Source organism: Nesoenas mayeri (genome assembly GCF_963082525.1).
Source record: "Nesoenas mayeri genome assembly, chromosome: 11".
Taxonomy (NCBI): domain Eukaryota; kingdom Metazoa; phylum Chordata; class Aves; order Columbiformes; family Columbidae; genus Nesoenas; species Nesoenas mayeri.
The window spans coordinates 13,339,604-13,360,242 of record NC_137563.1 but is presented as its reverse complement, the minus strand read 5'-3'; the positions used below and the strand labels follow the sequence as shown (position 1 = coordinate 13,360,242).

Below are 20,639 nucleotides of genomic sequence, written 5' to 3'. Positions count from 1 at the left end.
CCATGGAGCCGCTGTGCCAGTATCGGGACTGCAGGTGTTCTTCGTTCAACAAGGCAGATGGGGCACTGCCTCTTGCCGAATGGCAAAGAGCAGAGCAGACCTCGTCACACCCCAGAGTCCTTTGGCCTTGGTCGTGGCTCGCGTGCGGACAGCCAGCTGCACGAGGTGTGTGCGGGGAGCCGGCTGCCACCGGGCCAGGAGCGCTCGCAGCAGGCGGCAGTGAGCTGCTAGTTCTGCTGATCCCCCCCACGCAGCTGCTGCTGCTCCACGCGTTCCTCCGGAGGCAGCGGCTGCCCCTGGCCCGGGTGAGCAGACAGAAGCAGGTCTGACGCAGCACTGTCCCCCGGCAGCTCCCTGCCCGTGTGCTCTGCGTCCAACTCCTCTTCCAGCAGCTCCTCTCCACAGGGCGCCGAGATCTCCTCAGGCAGCCCTGACAGATCCAGGCCAGTTACTCCCTCTCTGTGATCCTCACCTGGCTTCACTCTCTCCCCAGCCAGCCCTGGATCAGACCCTGCACCGCACTTTGGGCTCCTGGTGTCACTTGGCTCTAGCATTTCCCCATCTGATTCTTCTTCATCCAGCTCCAACACACTCTTCTCCAGGTTGGAGTCCTGCTCCGTCAGCTCCTTCTCACATAGCTCCAGGACGCTGCCTGGCTCTGGGCCGCTGCTCCAGGCCAGGGTCTCAGGGGCACTCGGCTCTGCCACCGACAACCTTGACAGCCGCAGCTCCACGTCGAGCCCTCTGCCTGCAGGCTGCTGGTCCCCGTGCTCGGGGCACTGGCTGCTCAGCTGCTCCTCACTTTTGGGGGGACTGATGGAAAGTTTCTCAGCAAAGTTGAAGCGAGCGCAGTTGTCCACAGAGGTTGGGGAGGATGGCCCTGCACTGGAGACGGTGCTGGAGGGTCCACTGCTGTCTGCAAAGAGGAAGAAAAGTCTTAAACGTTTAGCTAGTGTTACCCCAGCCCAAAGCCTGGGCAGATCCAAGCTGTCTCAGTCCCACAGTTCTACAACCAACAGGTGAGGGTCGTCTACAAGTCATGCGATCTGGCAGGGGCTTGAAGCTGCTCTTGGTTGTGTTTCCGCAGCTCAGCTGATGAACACCCAAGACAAACACTACACTTATATCTTCTCATACAGTGCTAAGCTGGCATATAGGCGAGAGGGGATTCTATTGTCATTGTAGAGCAAATTGTAAAATGTGATGTTGCACTTTGAGCTGAAAAGCAGCTTCTTTCATTCCTTCATTGTTATGGAATGTTCTCAGCTTCAACTTTGCTCCTTGCGGTTCCTGACACACAATCCCTGAATGCTGAGCTAGAGTCACCACTGCAAGAAGAAATATTGCATCTCCACTAACGCTTATTCTTGTCTTGTATTGTACAATGAGCAAAACTAGAGAACAGATCTAGATCATATCTAATCCAATAAAGGGGGAAGATGAAACAGTGGTTGTCAGTCAGCCCAGCTCCCTGACCACGCTGCCTGCACTGACACACGCTGCTCCTGGCACGGGGTGCGCAGCCAGAACAGCAGCACTGCTCTTGCTCTTTCCACAGCACCTTGGCTGGCGTTAAGGCAAGTGTTGTGCAATTGTTTGCTAATCCTCTCCCCTTGGGGCATGAGGCAGCTCTGCAAAGGGGACCCACAGTCACCAGCTCTGCAATGACTGAGACAAATGAGGCCCAGGAGCTGCACAGAAGTATGTAAGCGAAGAACTAAATCATCACCTGTCCTATATGGAGTGCTGGGTGAGGCATGTGCATGGCTGGTTAGGAAAGGAAGGCATTTCCACATGCCAGCACGGAGCTGGCCATGTGTCATTGAGAATCACAAAACCTGAGATGAAAACAGAGTGCACTCAGGCCTTTCGTGTCCTCATGCACAAAGCAGAGGATGTCTGGAGAAACAGCGTCCACCCAACAGTGTATGTCCCCAGGATATACAGTACTTCAGAGACCCATTTTGCATCTTGCTTTGGAAGCTTTTTCACAGGGCATATGGCTGCTTTCCCTTCTACCTATTTCCCTGTTCTGTTTCTGTTCCTTCATGGACAGAGCATAGAAACCCTGAGCACCAAAACTTGGCTTCCATCATTTGGCACCATTCCCTCCCTCACCATCACATCCACCCCATCAAGAAGGGAGCACACTCACACCAAGGGGGCTTATCCGAACGCTGGCGCAAAGGCAAAGAGGATGATGACAGGATTCGCTGGGACATAAAGGGGTCTCCTGGTATCTGGCTGCCAATCATTGAATCAAACAAAGCTTCAAGAAAAATAAAAAACAAGCACAGATCAGTAATGTTCAGACAGACACGAAGGAATTGCTCATAACCCAGCAGCTGTGAGCAGGCGCTCCGGGAAGAGTGCAAGAACAGTGCAAATTCAGAGCCAGGCCTGTCCGTCAGCGCCTGGGAATCTGAGGCTACAGCTTCCCAGGCTGGAGTTTGTATCCACGTCACTGAACGCATCAGCTACAGGCAGATCGGACCAATTACTTGTCTCTCAAGTAAGTGACCTAGAATGGCTCAGAGCTGGATCCCACAGCTCATTCCTGGGCTACAACACCCTGGAATAGGTTTCAGAGACTGCACGTACTGCCAGTCCTGCCAGGCTGATCTATGCCCTCAGCCCAAAAGGTCTCCTGGCCTCCCCGCTGCCCTGGCTGACCAGGGACGAGCCCACCTCACCAGTACCTGCGCTGGACTGGGCATGTGACTCACTGCAGCTCCTGCACACGGCTGTCAGGAACTCGTTGACCTGGCGCAAAGAGAGGGAGTTGTGCAGAGTCTCCAGGGGATAGATGGTAGGAACCATGGAACATCCTTCAAAACCTGGAAAGAAACCCAATCAGAAAATGAATAGAGCAAACAGCAGCCTAAATCCATGCAAGACCACTCCTGGCTGAAGGAGCTAGGCAGTCTGGGAATCAAATGACAGGCACACTCAGGCCTAAGGTCACCTCTTCTAGGCCAAGAAAATTACCACTAGGCAACCACATGCAATAACAGACCTGAAAGCAAGCACCCAGGCACACGCAGAGGAGGGGAGGAGGAGGAATCATACCGAGCAGCAGCCATGTTTGCTGCAAAGCCTGGGACCGTTTGCTAAAATATATGGTTATGATGGAGACCTCAGCACAGTGCCCCACACTTCAGAGAAGCAAAACAGAATTTGAGTGAAGTCAACAGAATTTCCACGAAAGAATCGCCCCAGGAGCGCCAGCCCAGCCTGGACACAGCCCATGCCGCCCCTCAGCCTGATGGGCTGGGGAATATTCTGAATTATTTGTCCTCTTGACAAGACTTCACTGTCAGCAAACCCAGAATTAGTAGAAATAGGTATCTCAACATTTAGCAGACACTTGCTCAGAGCTAAGCTGCATCACAACCATTCACAATAAATTCTTTGCTACTCAAGCCAGCAGAGTATTATGGCAAAGTATCTTCCTCTTCATCCAAGCTTGGCAACACTTGGCGGCACCAAGCCAGCCTGAAACTGTCAGAGGAGCAAGGAAGAAACAAATGAGTCTCTGGGCACATGGGAATGAGGCCTCCTGCTCTGCACCTCTTGAGTTCAAAGGCCTCTCAACTGCTTAAGCTCAGGCTTCCCATTCTGTGACTCCCTAGCTCCCTCCAAGGGGCTTAGAAAGACTCTGGGAAGGAACTGGTGCCTGACAGCACCTGGATTAGCTGCTAAGCGTAGTCATGGTTCCAGTCACCTCCGGGACTGTCTCTGCTTTGACCTGCTCACCTAACGCAGCTCTGCAAGGAGCATGAACCAGCAGAGGGTATTTGGAGTGAACATGCAGTATGAGGAGGCTGCAGACCAGAACACCACCAGTGCACAGTGCTGCAGAGACACTGCCAGAACAGCTACTGACAGAAAAACCTCTGGAGAGGTTACCTGTGCCACAAGCAGCCTGCAGACATGGATTCAAGACGTGAAGGATAACAAATCCTAGGCTAGGACAAAGGAATGTAAGACACTGGAACAATACTCTGCTGTCCCTTGCTGAGAAGTCCTCAGACTGGAAGTGCTGAATAAGGAAAAGTATCTGTTCATTACTTTCTCATAGGCATTCTGGGATTCAGAGCTAAAGGAAAAGGGTGAGGGCAAGACTTAATGAACAGTCACATGGAGATGGTTGTGGAGCAGCACAGTGTGAGGCTCATGTAATTCCATAACAGAATCTGGTTTAAAGAGTGGCCAAGGTTGGCTCAGCTATTGGGGTCTCCAAAGAAAAAGGGAAGAAGTTTGAATGTAACATAGGCAAAGCAACGCAGTTACAAGATGCTCTGGAAGCATTGATGGGGATCTTAGGACTTGGGCACTCCTCTAATAAAAAGAAGAAATGAAAGGCCCAGCATTAAAGGAAACACAGAACACTGACAATGCTACTGACATGAAATGACACCCCTATATCCCCAAGTGCCAAAAGCCTGCCTGCACAGCTCTGCCCAGCACCGTGTCACTTAACTGGTCTCAAGCAAGTACAGAAAAAGGCAAAAGTTTCCCTCCTCAAGGTGAAGCACAACTGTTTCCAGGGAATCCCTCTCCCTTGTGCACGGCAGCCCACTGCCCTGCACCGCCCCCTGACCGGCGTGGCTGCTGCGGGGAGGCCAGCGCCCCAGCTTCGCGCCCACACCGACTGTGCCAGCGCGGCAGAGCCAAAGCAGAGGCTGCTGCCCCAGCCTGTCATCCCCAAGTGTATGGCAGCAGCTGCTTCTGTAACGCTGCTGCACCGCACGCACTGAGCAGAGACCTGACATCGTAGGGAAAGAACCACAAAAATCAAGCATGAGTGCAAACCACAGGCATGTTTCCAGCCTCACAGGCACCCAGTGTCGACTGCTCAGCTACTGATGCTTCCCCAAACTCCTCCTGGGGCTGCAGCACAGGAGTCTGTGATGCGGACAATGGCACAAGAAATTAGACGGAATTCCATTAATTTTTGTATCAAAGTCAAACAGCAGCCCAGGGAGGAACAAGTTTCATTTGTCCTTTCATTCAGGTTTGACAACAGTGGCTGCACCAGGGGTGCAGAGGACAACCTGCCTCCTCTGCACGGATGGGCATGTGGGGGGCGCTGCAGGGCACAGGAGCTAAAAATGGACCCCCGTGTCAACTACCATCTCCTCCAGGCAAGGAGTCCAGCGTAGTTATGCCTCCAAAACTTTTGTTCAGTAAAACAGGAAGAAACCATCTGTTAGAATAAAGAAAACAAGATTTAGTTATGGGAAAAAAACTTAAGATAAACAAGGCAGAGGAATGTGCTGAATGTGCATTATTTTGGATGTGCAAGGAGACTGCAGTGATGTGAGGGAGCAGCTACGGGGGCATCTCCACTCTAAATCAATAATGCAGCAGCACCCTGGCGTGGAGCAGAGAGAACGGAGCTGCCTGAAGAGCTGTTCTGCAGGGGACGGCACCGGCGGTACCGCCCGGCTGAGGATTAAAGTCCTGTCTGACCTGGCTGGGCACGCTGGTGCCAAAGCTGAAGGGCCACCCATACATCTGAGTTAATTACGACCCAGTCCGAGCCCTTCTCTCCGAGCTCCACGTTCCTGGCAGGTGCACACTTTGCTGCACAGTCTGCTTGGTGGAACCACAGCTTATGAAGAAGACTTCCAGGCATTCACGGAGGGAGTGACTCCACCCTTGGAGCAAGACTGTTTCAGAACACTTCCTGAGAGCACTGAGAAGGTGATTTGGGTATAAGGACTTTTTTGCAGACATCATCTAGCACAGTATACCACATAAAGCAAATGCAGACCTGCACCTGCCTCACACCTTCATCTGAACCAGAGAATCCCAGGCTGCTGAGAGGAGCAGCACACAGACACAGTTCTTGGGAACAGCTGCCTCTCTGCAGATGACCTCAAAGAAAGACAGAAGTGCCAAATTTACCCAGACTACACAATGATGAATTCTGAAACACCCAACACTCACTTTATGATCACGTGGCTTGAATGCCAAGCAAATACATGACATATCTGAGTGAGCCCTGCACACAGTGCTACCCCAGCGCTCCTTCACTGCAGATGTAACGGGTACCTGCATACTTTTAGCTATTTCTCCTTCAGTTACTCTAAGGTCTGAAAGAAAATTTAGCCAAAGGTGTTAGCAGTAGAACCAAAATAAGTAGAGTTTTCTCCTGGGAAAAGGGAAGAACAAGGGAGAAAACAAGACCTTGAATTCATCTACATCTTCTTGATTACTGCAGGAGATGTCCCAGTCTAAACCCTCAAGAGACAATCAATACAATTTCATTAAGAGGAAACATCTAATTTGCATCAAGGTAACACAAAGTTTCCTAAACTCTATGTATGTCCCAGAGAGACAAGAAAGCTGACTGTGTAATCCTAGTTGGGAAAAGTGAGTTTATACAGAACACATACAGCCCCTGGAACGACATAGGTGCTGGTGTGATTATTGCTCAGAGCTGGTCAGTCAGACATGCCGGGAGCCAGCAGAGCTCCTGGCTGGTGGCACGACAAGGAGTAGCCTTCAAGTGGTGCCAATGGCACATTCCTCAGCTTTACGGAGACTGAGCTGAGGCCCCAACTACAGCAAGTGTCTCTATTAGCAGAGCTGGCTCATTAAAAGAGAGAATGGACTTGCTGCTGCAGCAGGCTGGCAAGTAGAAAGCAGCCAAGCTGCTGCCAGCCAAAGACAGAGGCCAAGAAGATTCAGGTGAGAAGTCTCTCTGGCCCAAAGCAAGCCTTTTTGTGTATTATATTTTTGCTTGAGTGTTCTAAACGTGACTCCACACAATTTGATGAGCAGAAGTTGCAGAGTTACAACTCAGCTCTCTAGCTGTGACCTCTACCTTTGGATGTGTTTACATATGCACACAACACATATGCGAACTCGGATTTTTGCTCACCACCCTTTTCAAGTTTAAGCCCATGCCGTGAGCCCGCAGGTCTGTCCCCTCAGCTCCCCCCCCCACCCATGGATGAAGGGACACGATACAGCACGCGGTGACTCCCCAGCCCGTGACCTGCGGCTCAGAACTGCCCTGAGCCTGACAGGTCTCCCCATATTCCACAGCCTCCTCTTGAGCTCAGTTGAGCTCCTGACAGCCCCACGTACTGTGGCGAGGAGTTTCCCTCTGCACAGAACGACGACGTCTTGTTTGAAGCTGCTGTGCTCAAACCTCCCGGTTCCTGTGCTGGAACAGACACAGAACTGCGGGTCCTCACCCCCCCTCTCCCACCACCATCACAAACATCCTCCCAGACTGCAAATTTCTACCTTTCCTCATTGTCCCAAGTGGTGAGGGTCACATCGGAGTCCACCGTTTTATGAATGTGGGGCTGTTTCCCCTTGTCATTTAAATTTATTTACACTGAGCATCACCTGCTGTTTTACTGCCCACTCATCGTCATCAGGTCATTTGCTGTTTCTTCACAGCTTCAGCACCACTGCAATTTGTTTACCCACAAGAACTTCACATTCTCCTTTCTTGCAGGTACGAACACACAGATAAATGCACGTTCCCAGACAGATTGCTTCAGGGCTCCACCACTGATCTTTCCAACTACAGATGTTTACTTTTAACTCCCCGATTCTATCTTTTAATTTGTGTTTTGTATGGACAGAAGTGTGGGTGAAAGCCAAGAAGGAGAGGGTAGGGGTATGTAGTTTTCACAAGGGGGGAAGCAGGGCTGTCAGCTACAGAGACTGCAGAAACATCTGCTACAAGAAGAAACCCAGCAGGAATTCCAAACATGCTAATTAATTGTGGGCTTGACGATAGGCTGAGAAAACAGCAAGAAAGAACTCACTGCTTGCAGAGATCAGATTTCCAGCCAGGAAGGCTGCGGTGCTGAGGTACGTAACCCAAATGCCCGGCTGCATCAGGGCAGGCTGTACAGCCCAGCACCACGCTGCAATATTTGGTGTATCGCTGCCCAAAGCACCGAAGTTCATCTCCTCTCCCTACCAGAGCTCAGGGGAGGTGTGAGATCTGCAGCAGGGGAAGCTCAGCCTTGGCTCTGGAGCAGTCTGCTGCATTCCAGCACCTCTCCCTCCAAGCAATTTCGCTCTGCTTTCGTATTTGTTGCTAGGAGACCAAGGATTGTCCTAATTATATATGAGAAGTAACTGCCACCTCCAAATTGCCTACTTGACAGAAAGGGCCATATCAAGAAAAAACAGACTGTGTAAGAAAAATCCTCTTTTCTGGGCTCTGAAAATGCTTGATCCTGTTGCTTCACTACATGAAAAGCTAAACTGTCTCTGCCCCTTCCAGCCATGGGTCTGGATGAGAAAGAAGGTCCATGCATCACAGCACACAGCTCAGCAAGCCGCATGCACCGAGCAGGTCCTGTGGTGCCAGGCACCCATGAACAGCCAGCCAGGCTAGCGGCCTCCTCACAGAGCAATACCCACTTATTTTAGAAGCACCAAGACCTCAGTTCATCAGATCATCTGTGCCAGAGGCTGACAAGTACCAGAGAAACTGTAGCAAGCTTTGAGTGGTTACATCTAGATTCAATGCTGAGATCACCTACCCCTCCCCAGCAGACAGGACACCTGCGGAGGTGCCAGAGGCAGAACAGACGCCATGCAATGCAGCCACACAGCAGCTCGGCTCTGCCCTGCCCTACCCACTCTCTCTAGAAACAACACAGTCCCACGAGCACTCACTTCCCCAATATTTCTACAGCATGTTCACCCTGCGTCTGACCAGCTGTGGCACCTCCTGAATTTCCTTTCTTCCCACACTCTCACTGTTCACTTTGGTTCTCTGTTGATAAGGGGACACCTTGCAGCACCCACTGAGACACTTGCAGGGGTGTCATTCAGCAGGGCATCGCAGCAGGGGCTCGGCATCCACCCTGAGGGAAGCTCAAGAGCTCGCCCTGGCTAGAGGAAGGAGGCAACGAAAAACTGCCCAAGATGGAAGAGCGTGGTTACAGCCACACGGAGAGCACCAGCTCCACGTGGAAAGGCACTGCCTGAGGCTGCAAAACTGCCAGATGCAACAGCCCACATAGCTTGCTGCAGCAGCCCGCAGATTCAAGGGATGCGGTGAGGGAAACGCTTTCCTTTTTAGAAGCAAAGCATACTTTGCATTCTCAAGCAGACAGTGGCCCCTGCTCAGCTATAGGAGCAGGGGACCAAGGCAGCTGCGGCGTGCAGTACCGTAAAGACACTCCAAGTCATCCTGCCCTGAGATCAGCCAGCTCCTGAAGAGACGCAGGTGGTAGGAGCACTGCTGGAGGTGATGGGCTAGAGCAGCATCCAGGGCGATGTTCCGGCTGGTGGCACAGTCAGAGGAAAAGCGCCGCAGCAACTGGGCAACGTGGTGGTGCTCAAACGCATCTGGAGAAAAGGGGCCATAGAGAGTGAGAGGGGCGGATGCAGCTGGGGAGAGAAACGGAGCAGATGTGGGGATGGAGCTTCCAGTACCAGGGCCACGGGGTGGGGAAGACCCGACCACAGCAGGAAGCCCAATGGCTCCCTCAGCGAGGTCGGGAATTCCCCTGCTCTACAGAGCCCAGCACAGCCAAGCAGCTGCCCTGGCGCAGCCTCTGAAACGCAGCTGGGCACAGGGGCAGCCCCGAGCTTTCACCTGGGTGAAACTCTGACAAGAGAAGACATTTTAGGCTGTGTTCCAAGTCCAATACAGTTCAGGTTTGCCTAGATAAGAAGGTCAGGCTCACACTCACCCTCCCCCAGACAAGACAAGAAATCCAGACTGCAAACAGCGCTCGAGTCCTGCACCCCAGCGCGGCCAGTGCCTCGGCACACGGAAGAGAGAAACGAGCCAGCATCAAGTGACCAGAGGCTGTGAAAGGGACACTGGGATAGAGGGGCTTGCCTGAGAGCGTGGCAGGGCAGAGGGGCATGGAGGTGCACGCCTCCCCATTCTGTGCAATCTTCTGCGATATCCTTGCATGGCAGACAAGACACGAGCATGCAGCCACATCTTCTCCACGTACACAGCCTCTGGACTCACGCCAGGCTCCCCACACTCGTGAGACCAGGGCATAAAGTGTCTGCCCTGACGCTGTGGTTGGCCGCTGCTCTGGTTCACCCATCGCATTTCACCACAGAGGCAGCTCTTCAGGAACAAAATTCAGATTCAGAGCTCTGAATAGCATTTGCATCCTCAGATGAGCGGTCCGTGTAGCTAAACAACCTTCCTGCTAAAACCAGTGCCAAGCCTAGACCAAATATGTCTGACTTCAAGCTCACACCTACTGGACCTCTGCCTTTGTTTTCTTGATTAAGGAGCGCTTTGCCGTTATAAATATTCATTGGGTTCTTGGGAAAAACCCAATGCCCAGTTTCATTTCACTGTATTTGAGGTGGGGGCAGCTGCTTTACAGTGTGGTTTAGGAAAGACTGGTGCTTGGTACAAGTTTTGCTGGCAAGATAGAAGGACACATCCTGCTGACATACACCACGTGAGCTCAGATGGTATCCAGACACACAAACAAATCAAGCAGTTGGCCACTCTGGGAAAAACAAAACTGAGCAAACACAGGAAATAAGTTCCCTCCAGATATCTGAAACAATAAAGCCACATTTAGCTGTCCTTTATGCTTGCATCTTTCCCAAAACTTTGGTCTTCATAACAGTCTTCTGAACTTCTCTCATCTTCCAGATCATGCAGAGTAGAATTTCTTCATATTTACTAAGCAACAAGATTACAGAAGCAGCCTTGATCACATAAGACAGAAATACTTAACCTGATTTTTTTTCAGTGATCTGCTTTGGTTCTAACCTGTCTCAACATCAGGAGCCACGAGGTAGGAGTGGTACTGGAACACAAACCTTTTCAAAAGTTTCTGTGCAAGACTTGGATAAAAACACTAGTTCAAGGCATCTGCTACCACAGAGCAAATGCTCTTTAAGCTCAGAAGACTCACAGTTTGGGTGTTAGGATAGCAGCAACATGAAGCAGAGACAGCAAGTCAACAGAAGCACTGTCAGATGCCCTTCCTCACCAAGCCTCTTCACAGCTGTGCCACAAGAGGGGTGAAACAGGTGATACTGCCCTGGCTGGCGTGGCGCCTGTCCCCTCCTGCCTCTGGGAGGTGGGAGGTCCAGCCAGCACAGCCACCAGCAGCAGATGAAAGCTCTGCAGAGACACCATCCTGTCTGCAGGAACGGTGAGCATGCTCCTGCCACCACCACACCGGAAGAAAGCGAGGGACCACCCTCAAGTCTGCAGATCAGAAGCCATGAGGTTACCCGTCCTGCTAAGATACCTGTGCTGAGGAACATCATGCACAGAGGAACGCGGTGAGTGCCACCACAGACTGTGCTCTGCCAGGTGACCCTTCCCTTGGTTCTGCAAATCTACATCGTAGAAACTGAGGACTAAGCTGCTGATGCTCTTACAGAACATGGAGTGGATATCTGCGCCCCTCAAATCCAATGGTATTCTCCCCCAACCCCACCCCCCACAAAGGACCATGAAGAAGGCCTCAGCATCAGAAGAGAATTAAAGGCTGCTTTGGGAGTCCATTCACAGAGCCACTGCTCTTGCTTTTCCACCTGGGACACACACGCCTTGGGGGAAAAGCAGAGGAGCCACTGAGCAGTAACAGAGGGTGAATGAACAAGTTAGTCACAACAAGACAATGGGGGAAGGTGAAGCATGTTTGGACACCAGATACACAGACACAAAAAAACCACAAGGAGGCTGAGAGGAGAATACGTGCAGAGAGAACTGAACGTGAGCATGGGTTAGAAGTGTGAGGGAACGTCAAATCAAGGAAGCAAACGTACCATTAGTCGGATGCTTTGCAAACGACACAGAAAATCGTTTTACGGCTGGCATAGACAAGAGCTCTGAGGAAATAAAAACAGATCATCTCAGTTAACAGCCTGCTTCTGAGGATCCCCCGACCTTCATACACTTGCAGCTGCTCTTCCATGTTCACCTTCTTCACCCCGCAACACAGGCTCCCACGGCACGGCCATCACACCCCGGTTTGACCGGACCTCTCAGCTCCCGCTGCCCCGGCGCTGCGGGGACCTGGGCCACGTTCATGGTCACAGAGGGCACCTCACACCTCCCACCAGCCCCGGCCGCCCTGAGCGCAGCCCCAGCTCGGCCCACACAGGATGCAGCCGGCCATGCTCGCAGCCGCACGGGGCCCAGCAGCAGCACAGACAGCGCCCAGACCCACCGCCGCCCGGGACAGCCACAGCTCTGTGCTGGGGAACACAGCCCTGGCACAGGGAAGCACAGCTCGGAACATCCTCCTAATGCAAGCTAAGGAGAGACATTTATGCCTTTAAAGATAAATCAGCTACCTAACTAGGGAACAACCAGGAAGACCCATGCAGATACGCCTCCACAGTTCACTTGCTCAAAGTGTTTCAGTGCAGAAGAGGTTTGGGGATACACCTGCAAAATGTTCCTCAGGCCTCTCCTGGCCAAGTCCCAGGCCACACCCCCCCTTAGAAATCACACATCAGAGAGACAGTGCAAGGACAGATTCTGTGCATCTAACAGGGTGCAAAGAGATGAGCTGTCAAAGACATGGATTAGTCTCCATATACACCAAAAGAAAAAAAAAAAGGCTGAAAATTTCAGTTTATTCCCACTCTGGAAATTCCTCAGCTGTCACGTGAAAGAATGGCCTAGATCAGAACACCTGCAGGATCTGCTGTGAGACCGCAGCCAATCATACCTTTTGCTGCGATTTAGGAACTCTCAGGAAATATCAGAAATGCTTTTATGTTTCTTTCCTATTTCATGTGTCTGCTCTGCCTGGTCAACAGGGTTTGTACACCCATCCTTTTGCACTGAGGTCAGGAGAAATGTGTCCATCTATGCTCCACACCCCATTGCGCTTCTTTAGCTGCATCCACTGACTTGGCTAAATAACTTATTTAAACCAGCTCCCAAACTTGCTGCCATTTCCTTTGCCAGCTTAACAGCCCTATTTTTTTTCTTCTTTAAACTAAACAAATAGAGCATGACAATCTCCCCTACGCGTGTAACCCCTTACAAGTGTCCGAGTCCTGGAGCTGCAGCCAGCTGGTGACGTCTCCGCCGCAGCCCACGTCCCCCATTTACAGCATGTCAGTTTAATGGTGCTGACCACAGCTCACTGCGCCCCTGGCTTCACACCAGCCACCTGCAAACCACGGCCACCAGAGGCCCTTCACTCGCCTGTGCTGGGACACGACTCTCCACTGACTGTTCCTCAGTCCTCTCCCAGCCCCAAGCAAAAAAACCTCAGAAATAAGGGCCATTTTAACTTCACTCGAGCAAGTCTTTAATGAAGTGCTATAAGCCATGCATCACACCTTGAAGCATCACAGCCATGAAAAAATATCAGAGAGTTCATGCAAAGAGGTGCTCCAGGGTCTGAAGGTTTCTAAGCATCATTAGCCTGATGACTGCACAAAAGCCTTTGACACGAATGTCCTCCCAGAGTCTGCCATGATGTTTTGTTTAAATGGCATTGTTCAGCACTTCATTTGTGCTCATTTAAGCAGGAACATGCAGATCAGGGGCTTATTGCACATTCCAAACTACCTTCCCCAGAAGCTAAATGCCCTTCTGCCTCCTACTTGTTCTCCCAAGCCCTCACCTCTTCCTCACAATTGCTCTTACTGCAGCAAGGCGCTGGGAGCACAGGGTGCCACAGCACACAAAGAAACACAAAAAGAGTAGTGTAATATAAAGAGGAATAATTCTGCGCTGTGTTAGTCACACACTAGTGAAATAAATCTGCCTTTTAAGTACTAGAGGGGACAACAGCACCTCAGCACGCAGAGCCCTCGTCACTGGTTTGTGCTGACGCAACATGACTCTGCCCTGCACCGGGGCATGAGCAGCCCATCCTCAGCTGCTGCTGCAGAGCCAGGGAAAGCAGCACAGCACCGGGACCAGGACCAGGCAGCATCTGCTCTGCTCCCGGCTGACACAGAGCGAGTGGCCCGTGGTGCTTTTCCCTGAGAGTCACTGCTGCCTGGGGTTCGTGCTGCTTGCAGAGCTGCGGACCAGAAGCAGCCAGGGCCCTTGCTGGCCTCTTCAGCAGCTCCCCTGGTATTCACACCGTCTTGTGTCGAACAACAGGAGCTTATTCTGGGACCTATGAGTAACCAGCAGCTGTTGCCCTGAGCAGATCGGACTGGTACAAGGTCTGAAATCCCCCCGCGGGGCCTCGCTGTCCCTGTCGCTCACAGCCTGCTGCATGCCAGGGAGCTCCCTGAAGAGGGGACAAGCAACAGTTTTCTCTTGCCCTGTGAAAAGCAGCATGGAAAGCCAGTGTACACAATGGTCTCAACACAACGGCATTCATGAGGTTCCAATAGGTCTGAGAACTGGATACTGTATTTCCACCCTGATTTGTTAGGCTGTTTGCCTCAAAACTGGACAAACATTCAAACCTCCTGTCTTCCCCAAAGGCCCCAAATTACTGCCTTAATCATCTCCTCACCTTGTAACCCACCAGTGCTATTGTTGGTTATGATCCTGATAAGAAAGGCTCTCAGATTCCGTAAAGTATTGACTAAGACAGCACTTGTTAGCATTAACATGAAAAGGAAGAAGAGAGGACAGACAACTTGCATCCATTCAGGTGCTGGGAAGCTGAGCTGTGGGTTTCCAGGTGGGTTTCCCAGGGCACAGCGCACTGCACAGATCCCATCCATGGAGAGGTTTGTTCAATGCTGCTCGGCTCCGCGTTCCAGCAACGGTACGTAAATCAGCACTTACAGAGCCTGAGCGCCTTTCTTAGCAGGGTCACAGCAGACACCTGCACTCATGCGCTGCCCCTCCAGCTGCTCCACGCTCCCCAGGTCTGCAGCGCTCCCGCTCCCTCGGCAGCAGCAGCACACTCTGCTGCTCGACGCATAACACACTTGCACCCAATGCAGACCGACCCCGGCCGGCAACGCCCTTCCCCACGTGCACGGGCAACGTTTGCGCTAATGGCCCAAATACGTTCTACCAGATCGACTTGCCGAACTTTAGGGCAGTTTATGCAGAACTGCACAATAACTAGACTTTCAGGTCCTTTTGCAGTATTTCACCCAAGTATCCCACTTACCTCAAGCATTTCAGTCATATCACACTTGCTTTCTGAAAGCTACCATGGACTCAGAACTCTGTGTGCCCAGCCTTACTCTAGTATCCATGTTATCCACCCCCTAGCGTGTCATTCTGCCTTTAGGATGGGATCACTGCCTCCACAAAAGCTCCATTTAGCATCAGCAAGATCACCAAGGTAAGCAAGATGATGTGAAGTGCTGGATTTCCATAACAGGACAAACCTACTTAATATCTAGACCAACAAATCCTTCTCCACAACGGGAAGCAGTATTAAAATGTCACACCAGATCACACTCCAGACATCAGCATAAAACTCCTTGCACAGTGTCAGCTCCTGTCTTGGCCTAGCAAGGATCACAATTTTTTGGTATATGATAAAATGCATTACTGTAGAGGCAGAGAATATACACGTTCAACAGTCATTCTTCTCAGTAGTCTAAGCCTTTGCCTCAGTAGCATCATGAGACACCAAAGTCCACAAATTAACCACCTGCTGCACGGGAACACACATACCGTCTTTGTATGTCAGGCTGCTGGCAAACTTTTTGCCATGGCTGCGTGCGTAGTCCTGGAGGTTGGGGGCACTGGAGGAGCCTCCCAGCACAGTGGTGCTAAACAGCCCGGTGCACTGTGACCCTGGAAAGGCATGGAAGGTGTTAGTATTATATCTCCACCGCATGCAACTACAGAAAAGTAGGGTTAGTCAAAGAATGAGGAATGAATGGCCACTTCGCAGGCAAACTCAGGAAAAAACAAATGATGCTGGGGAGCATAGGAAGGTGGTAAATTCTAAATTCAGTGGTGCCAAATGCACAACAGGCAGCCCAAAACTCAGCACCAGGAAAGTTCCTAACTTCATCCAGGGGTTTATTTCCATTTGCCTTTCTTGCCCTGACCCAGAAGAAACACCTTGACACCCTCCTACATACTCATCTACATACTCATGTCAGAAAAGCCAGGATGCCAAGTCACTGATGTTCATGTCCCAGGGCTTCATTTCTCTGCTCTTCTGCCCTTTCTCTTTGGAAATCTCCTTTTTTTGAGGGCACTGAGAAGAAGACAAGACTGCCTGATCTGTTGGTCAGCAAATGTGGATTAATCACTGCCAAGTGGTAAGGAAAGCAATGAGACCAGAGAGCCTTCTGTCACGAGCTGCTGCCCGGGTGACATTTCCCATCCACTCAGTCATGTCCTGCTACTCCAGAGTAGGTCCGATTGCTCCATGAACTATCTGTGCAAAGCACCAGATGCACACACAGCGTGGAACTTGGACACCCTGTGGTGAAGAACACGGCGTGCAAGGCAGTCTTGTGCACGGGAGGGCAGCCCAGCACCGCGGGCCTTGGCAGCCGCTCCTGTTTGCTTCTCCAAGGCACGGAGTTCTGTGGAGCGATTGGACTTCACATGATATTTAGGGAATATCGGGCATTTGACATAGGATTCTTTTGACTGGAGAAAGCAATTGTGACAGAGCTAAAACCTATTATGGGTGAGACAAAGCCACCGATTAGCTATAAATTCTCTGCTAAAATGTCTTGGTGCTGCATTCCATACTGAGAATACCAACTGCTAAAAACAGCATTACTCCCACATATAAAAGGCTCCTAGAAACAACCAGGTTGATCTTGTTGCGCCTTGTCTGCCAAGGCAAAAAACCTGACATGCTGCCTGTTAGTACTGAACTGGAACAGTGCAACTGTTACTACTGTGAAAAAGGTGCTACTGAGATTGCAGGAAGGTCTTCATTCTAAAATACAGCATCGCAGCATGATTTAGGTTAGAAGGAACCTCTGGAGGCTTCTTTCCCCATGCCCCAGCAGGGCCAAGTGGGATCAGTTTGCTAGAGTTTGTCCAAACAAATTTTGAATACCTCCAAGAAAGGAGATTCCACCACCGCTCTGGGTCTCCATTGCAATATCTGGCACATTCACGCTGAAAAACGTGTTCCTCTGAGCATACTGGAATTTCCCTTGCTGCAACTTGTGTCTGTTGGTTCTCACCCTATTGCCTTGGAGGGCAGCCTGCCTGTCTTCTCTGTAACCTCCCATTTGGGTGGCCAGACAGCATTCAGGGCTCCACGCCCCACGGCTGCTGATCCGAACAAGCTCTCCCAGCAGGTTGTGACTCCAGCCCCAGCCTCCTCTGCGGCCTTGATGGCCTCATGCCTGCTGTGTCTGCATCAGGGAGCCCAGCAAGCCAGCAGTTCTTCAGATGCGTCTCAAAGGGGTGAACAGAGGAGAAGAAACGAATCCCTTGGCCTGGTGTCTGTCCTGCTAATCCAGCCCAGCACAGGCTTCTGTGGTGCTCAGACACAGCTGCCTCACGTGCACTCCCTGTTCCTCAGGACCCTGTTTTTTCTCTGCAAAGCACCCTTTTAGCCAGAGCTGCTTTGGAGAAAACACACAGATCCTGACTGTTGAGTTCATCACATATAAGCTCAGTCTACACTGAAATATCTGCTCCTGGGAAGAGCGTAAGAGTTCTCACATCACTGTGACTCTGCTGGTCACTTCCCGCAGGACAGGCCAGCACACATGTGTCCTTGGACAGACAGACAGACAGAGAGCTGGTGCCTAAAAGGCGACTGATACGCAAGCCTTAGAAAATTTCCTCCTAATGCCTAAATTGAAGCTCAGCACTAACTCAGCATGAACTGCAATCTGCCAGAATGCAAACAAAATTTTGTCAAGCAGCAGCCAGGATGAGGCTCATAATCATCCTTCCATGGCTTAAAAACAAACAAACAGACAGACAGCAACAACAAAACCCCAGCACACTCATTTACTGGTAGATAAAAATGGAACAGAAGATTTGTATGACTTGGCATGGCAACCTCATGCCACTGATTATGAAGCGAAGGATGCTCCTGTGTTTCTGCCACCTACAGCAGTCAGAGGCATTTTGTCAGCACCCTTAACCAGAAGAGAATTTAAAAGACAACCCAATGGACAACAGCAATTGTCTACAATGAACTCTAGGAGACCATTGGAGCCGAAGTTAACACACACACACATCGTAAAGAACATAATGGTACACTAGTCATTTGGATTTAAGACGTAGCAACATTTGCTAGAAATTACTGTATGTGCTAGATTTTTCTTGTGTATTTAATTTTCAGATGTACATTCAGTGTTTCAGATGTTCAAAACATAGACATCCTTTATTTCCCTGCAGAAACATGGGTCTCTGCATAAAGCTTCATGCCCATCTGCAATACAGCATCTCTGTTGCTCAAACGGCAAGGAGTGATTTTACCCCATTTTGAAGTGTTCATGCAAGTAAAGAAAGGCACTGAAACTTCCCTAGCTTCTCAAGCTAGAAGCATGCACAGTATTGCAGACAGTTCACAATAACGCATGTGCTCCTGCCCAGAAAATCATGGCATACTGCAAAGCACCAGTTTGCACTGACAGAGCAAGCTGCCCCTGCTCCAAACACACACAGGCACTTTTTAAATCACAGTAAAGACACAATTCCAGCAGGTCTGGCAGCAGAGTTGTGACGGGAGCTCTGTACTGCTTCCTGCTCCTGCACACAGGTCAGGCCTGCACAGACATTGTCCCCAAGATGGGGACAGCCACCCAGAGACCAGGGCAGCAGGGACAGGGACACCCACCCAGGGACCAGGGCAGCAGGGACAGGTTTGATCTCAGGAAAGCTCAGAAACAGCCGGTAGTGTCTGAATGAACCCCCCATAGCACAGCTACTGAGACGAGTATTAAGGCCAAAGTTCAAGCTTCTGTGAGTTCTATATTATTCCTCCCAGAGAGCCCATTTCAGATCCTAAAGTGGGAAGAAATTAGGCTTCTATAAAACAAGCAGGAAAGGAATCAGGAAGATTCCTTGGAGAGCTACAGGTAAAGAGGCATCATTCTTCTTAACAGTCCTCAGGTTAAGAGAAACTCACAGAAACACAGACACCCTGACAGGCTCGTGCTGCAGCACAGGCTGCTTCACTTAGCCCTGCTGTGCCTGCAGCTGCAGGATTGCAGAGAGAACAACAGCTGGGCTGGTATCCAGCTGCAGGTTTGCTGCACAGACTGGCTCTGCCAATCCCTGCCCAAGGCTTTGTCTCTGCAGAGCTTCACTGCTGGGAAAGTGACCACCAAACGCTTCCCAGCAAGGCAAGTCAGGCAAGAACCTCAAATTAAACCTGCTGGGATCACATTTCAAATTCTGTTGTCAAGTAAAAGCACAAGAGTCCAGCAGAGTAGTAGTCTTCTCTATTGCCAGAACAGACATTCCTCAGAAACCCAGAAAAGGCCAGAGTAAATAGGCTGTAATATCTGCTTTCCAGAGCACATGCCTTCTGGTACTCAGGCATCCAAACAGTAAAGATAGCTTGCACGTAGCACTCGATGTGCTCAGTAATTCTCTGAGCAGCTGCACTTCCCTGACTGTGCCATCTCAGGAATTCTCAGAGCGATTCACATGGGTTCACAGAATAAGCGCAGGTTTCTGCAGGCCTAAGCAAGGCGGTCTCTCATAGCTTAGTCCTGCAGGTGGCCTGTGAACAGCAGAAATAAGTACATGCACCACATGAAACAGCACAGTCAAAATCCACAATGGCCAAGGCTATTGTGCCTTTATGAAAATAATATGCATCAGCCATTTCTTATTATTAATAGATTCTTCCAGCTGGCTGGGAGCATAGCTGGCAGACTGCAGGGATACTTCCTAACCACTCTGAAGAAAATTCCCTTTCCTTGGTAAGGATTAGCTTCCAAAGAAGCAGCTCATTCAAAAGTGACAGATAAATGATCAGGCCTTTCAGAAGTCTCTTGGCTGCGGGATGTCCACATAACAGAGCAAAGAACTGATGAGTGAGAACTGCTGCAAGTCTATGGCCAAGCCATAATGCAAAAATTGTTCTAAACAAAAATACAGTGGGCATATCTTGAACATTTCCACCTTGGTGCTTATTAGTAATCTGTAAGATCTAGGTTTCACAGCCATCTTTGAACCTCATGACAGCAAAGACACCTTTTCAGTTTCTAATAGATCTTGCTTTAGCAAAAATATTTCAGGAAGAATTTCAGCTGTCAAATTGTTTAGGTTAGGATGACAGGGACTGGTGCTCTCAAGGACAGGTAGAGAACACCAAGTCCCCAAAATATTTTCTTCCACTACCATGCAAAGAATAGCCCAGCAGGGATTCCAGCTCAATTAGAGATCTGGCAGACACCAGTGCAGATGACAGGTCTGTTCCATACAAGAGACCTTTAAGAAGCAAAGGCAGAAATATAATAGTCTTACATGAAGAGCAGCTTTGCATGTAAACTTCTGTTTTGTGGAACAGAAAGTGTGCTAGTTCTCACTAAAATCGTCTCTTCCTACTCAGTTCAGAAACAGTATAACAAATTACAGCGACATGGAACCAGAAGGCCAACCTGCAAGTACGCAGCTTGCTCTGTTGCTCCCACGCTATAAAGGATGAAAAGTGCATCTTCGGTTGCTAGAAGCTGAAGGAGAAGATCACATCCAAAAGGAAATACAGTAAGATAGTCTCTACAGTGGTCTACACAGTAACACTAAAAGATGACATAATACACATGGACACATACAAGGAACTTGAGCCAGATGTACATGTGGACAG

At 50.4% G+C, this 20,639-nt stretch overlaps 1 protein-coding gene across 1 annotated transcript in view; it reads right to left on the bottom strand.

Annotated features, from left to right (window-relative positions):
• Nucleotides 1-227: 227 nt before the first annotated feature.
• The window catches only part of PPIP5K1 (diphosphoinositol pentakisphosphate kinase 1), a gene marked incomplete at both ends in the record, with an annotated part of 39,624 nt that continues 19,212 nt past the window's right edge, over nt 228-20,639 (bottom strand). Inside the window, 6 exons of the mRNA XM_080351229.1 lie at nt 228-916; nt 2,156-2,269; nt 2,700-2,837; nt 9,160-9,339; nt 11,758-11,820; nt 15,557-15,679. Coding sequence (XP_080207355.1) covers nt 228-916; nt 2,156-2,269; nt 2,700-2,837; nt 9,160-9,339; nt 11,758-11,820; nt 15,557-15,679 — 1,307 coding nt within the window. The remainder of the gene's footprint in view (nt 917-2,155; nt 2,270-2,699; nt 2,838-9,159; nt 9,340-11,757; nt 11,821-15,556; nt 15,680-20,639) is intronic.